General features: G+C 36.1%; 1 protein-coding gene across 1 annotated transcript; it reads left to right on the top strand.

Moving 5' to 3' along the window:
* Window positions 1-2,288: 2,288 nt before the first annotated feature.
* LOC137233822 (uncharacterized) lies at window positions 2,289-3,464 on the top strand. Its single transcript, XM_067757283.1, has 2 exons — window positions 2,289-2,446; window positions 2,599-3,464. Exons 1-2 carry the CDS (start codon window positions 2,393-2,395, stop codon window positions 3,178-3,180), a joined length of 636 nt encoding a protein of 211 aa, XP_067613384.1. The 5' UTR covers window positions 2,289-2,392; the 3' UTR covers window positions 3,181-3,464.
* Window positions 3,465-3,946: the final 482 nt, after the last annotated feature.

Here is a 3,946-nt window from a genome sequence, read left to right as displayed (position 1 = left end):
ACGGTTTCGTGAATATTTAAGGATTGTTTTCGGATCATTTTGATAGTTACTCAGAATGATTTCAGGACTTTGGTCAAGTAATCTCGGTACCCTTCATGAATAGTTCGAAACCATTTGGCGATTGTTTACGATATAATTTTCAGATTTATTTGAGACTACTTTGATACCATGCCTGGATCATTTCAGGACTATCTCCATAACATTTCTGGATCGTTTCGTTTTCGATATACTCTTGGACTATTTAGAGATTGTTTTGTATATAAGATCAAGCAAAATAATATTTATGTATATGTGACCCGGTCTATGGTGGCTTATGACTCAAAAAAATTACTACTACTAAGAAACTGAAGAAATACATTGTTTATCTTCAACAGCTGTTTCTAGAAATTTCTTTTTTGTGTCATAAGCCACCTTTTCATAGACCGGGTCACATATATCGACTGCTAAGTGGAATTTTACCCTATCTCGGCTTCCTTTTCAAAAACGCCCTATCTCAGAAAACTTTTAAAAGACAACCTATTTGAATTTTTTTTTTTGAAATACGATGTGTCTCAAAAATCAATTGAAGAACGTCCTATCTCAGAATTGGTTTCAGAAAAGCCCTATGAACATTAGTTCAATAAAATTGTGTCATTAGTTGACGCGTTTATAACCAAAATTCTTAATTAGAGCATTATTCAAACAAATTCTGAGATAGAGCGTTTTGAAGCAAATTTCGAGATAGGTCTTTTTTGGTTTACAGCGCTTTTGATCCGGCAGCCGAGATAGGGCGATATTTCGCTCAACAGCCGATATTTAGTTCAACAAAAGTTTGCGTTTAATTTTCTTTGTACACTTGGAGGCTAGGGTCGGGGCTAACTATTATACAAATATGTTTAAAGGTTAGTTTAGCTTTAAGTCACTTAAAACTCCTTGGTTAGGTTAGGTTAGGTGATGGCTGCCCTGAGAGCTACTGAAAGCTACTTAGAGATGCTAGTTTAGAAAGAGACCGATCTCAACCTTGGATAAATCTTCCGGAGATCCAAGTGAGTCGCGACCGAAGTACTTTCGCTTAGTTCTGGCAAAAGCTGGGTAATCAAGCATAACGTGATTCGATGATTCCACACCATCCTCTTCCATACAGCTACAGCATGATGAGTTTTCCAGTATATTGAGACGTACCCATTCCAATTGGATAGTGCCATCTTCAATAGTTCGATGCAATCGCAAGCGAGGTCAGGCACCCTCAGACCACCCTCGATCGCACTAAAGTTGAACTCAAGCCCTTTATAGCCACTTGGTTATTTCGTAACCGTAGTAGCACTGGATATATTTCATCCACCGCATCTTTAGTCGCAGCAACTTCCGCTTGGAAGACAGTGCAGTGATCAACCAACTTAAACTTACGGCTAATATGTAGCTTTTGACAAAAGACCACCCCCCTAACCACCAACCTTTCCGTCTAATTCCAACCCTTCCGTGAACAAGTTAAACGGTCCCCTGCCCCACATGAGTTCCCTTCCCCATTCTTCTCTCGGAGGAATGACTGGGGTGAAGGTTGCACAGGGAGCATTTATCGGCAAACAATAGTCTGTCCTGTCAGGGATAAAGTCGAACCTGGTAAGAAGGCTAGACCGTTTGAAGTCAGAAAGCTCATATCACGAAGTCTGACCATCGACCGGGCCGCGGCCTCCTTTCCCGCATTATATACTGGATATTTGTTCAGCATGACATTCAATGCCAAGGTAGGTGTTGTTCTAAGAGCACCGATGATACCAACCAGCGCCGTTCGTTGTACTTACACTAATTTTTTGGTGGTGCTCGCCATGTCCAGTGCATTTCACCAGCCCAGCACTCCATAGAGAAGAAACGGTTTGACTACTATCTCATAAAGCCAGTGTACTACTCCTAGCGAGAGCCCCACCTCTTGACAATAGCTCATGCATAATAAGAACAAAATAATAAAAAATTCCTTTGCCTAGTCTTATCAGAAAATCTGGAGAAAAATATCGCAAAAAGTTATATTATCGAACATCTGTCTTAAGTCGAAGAAACTTTTTCTACTATTTGGCTAATACAGTGTCTGCTGCCTTTAACGGAACAAAGAAAGAGTTTGTTGTTATCACGAAGTCCGCTAAGTACCTATTTAACAATGTTAAGAGATAGTGAAAATAAACATTCAAATCTGCCACTACTTACCTGCAATTAAAGGTTAAGACTTTTTCAAAGCAAAACAAAGATAACGTAGGTAAGGCGTTATGAGTTATCAGTTTGTAGCAAAGGAGAAAGTAATCCTGTAATTGATCGGTGGTATTTCGGTCGGTTCAACTGTATCCAGCACACATAATATTCTAAAATAGTATAAAAGCGCAGTCCGACCAACATTCGACAACGAGAAAGTAAACAAATCACAATGAAGTTAGCTGTGGTTGCCCTTATTTTAGGACTGTGCTTGGCAGTCAATTGTGTAAGTAAAAAAAATTACTAAATAATTTTATAGAAAAAATGTTTATTTAATTGCTTTTTTTTCAAATATTTTGTATAATTGTTGTAGTTTTTTTAAATAATTTCACAATTGTGTTTATTATCTTGTTATTTTCTTCCTCCCATCCTCCTTAGGCCGTAATTGATTCAAACGACGTGAGTTACGACAATGATAATACTGACCTTTTGGAATTCACTTCATTGGGCTCCGCTGAGGGTACTATGGATGATGAATATTTCAGTATTTTCGGCATTTTATACTTCACTCTAATGGGTACTCTTCGCACCCTGAAAGGTGTTAATTGTTCAATCAGACATGTAATCGAAACTCGTAATGCCGGTACAGAGTTCCTCAATGACGTTAAGGGTTGTAATTCGGGTGCTTTGAAAGGTGTAAACAAACTGTTGAATCAAGTTCAAGCCGTCATAGGTACATCGAATGACATTATCCACTTGAATAGCAATGTTTGTAATAACGGCGCTTTAAGTGATGCCGCCGATGGTAATAAATCTACACCCATCAAGTGTTTCTTTAAATTGTTGTTTAAAATGTGGACGCTCGAAGGTCAAGTATCCAAAACTGTTAAATTGGCTAAGAATTTGTCATCTACACCTGGTGAATTTACTGATTGTTCTAAGACTGCCATTTCTGATTTGGTTTCTGTCTTTATTCAATTTCCTTCTTTTATAAAGCAGTGCTCAAAAGTGAAAAATTAAAAAAAATGTTCACTGAAAATTTTAATCGATGTATAATAGAAATGAAGAAATAAAATAATCGATATGCATCAAAAGTTTATCTTATTTAAGTACTTCAGTGATTTGACATATTTAGAGTAAGCAGAATGGACCACGCACAGTGGACGAGTTGTCAATGCTAGCGGCGTAAAATGAATAACGCCCGAACTAAGTTGAATATCTTCAATCGGTCTTGCTCGAAATACTATAAATTTTTAAGAATCAATCAAATGTTTAAAAAAAATAAATAAAATTTTTATAAAAAATATATATATTTTTTTTTTTCTTAATGGTGTTTATGTAACAAAGGAAAATTATTTGAGCTATTAGTACTTATATGAAGAAACTTCATTTTCTAAAAGTTTTTATGCATCATGGTCTTTCATTTTCACAAATTATTTATCTTAAATCAATTTCTTTCATAACTCAGAAAAGTTCAGAGAATGTTTTTAGAAAAAGTTATTTTTTTCCTTCTTGTTTCAAATGTGTTACTCTTTACTTTATTTTGTTTTAATAATATTCCAATTTTTATTATTGTTTTTTTTTTTTGTGATAAAGGAAAAACTAAAAAAAACAAGTAAGAAAGGCTAAGTTCGGGTGTAACCGAACATTACATACTCAGCTGAGAGCTATGGAGACAAAATAAGGGAAAATCACCATGTAGGAAATTGACCCTAGGGTAACCCTGTAATGTGTTTGTATGACATGTGCATCAAATGGAAGGTTGTTGTTGTTGTTGTTGTTGTTG

The sequence above is a fragment of the Eurosta solidaginis genome, chromosome 5 (assembly GCF_040869045.1).
Source record: "Eurosta solidaginis isolate ZX-2024a chromosome 5, ASM4086904v1, whole genome shotgun sequence".
NCBI lineage: Eukaryota > Metazoa > Arthropoda > Insecta > Diptera > Tephritidae > Eurosta > Eurosta solidaginis.
Note: the sequence above shows the minus strand (reverse complement) of the source record. Positions and strands in the feature narration are given on the sequence as shown.

What these genes read in the sequence shown, in the direction of transcription:
- LOC137233822 (XM_067757283.1), top strand. Translation starts at nt 2,393, where the DNA reads ATGAAGTTAGCTGTGGTTGCCCTTATTTTAGGACTGTGCTTGGCAGTC. An exon ending in TGTGCTTGGCAGTCAATTGT is followed by an intron (nt 2,447 to 2,598) that starts GTAAGTAAAAAA and finishes CATCCTCCTTAG; the next exon opens with GCCGTAATTGATTCAAACGA.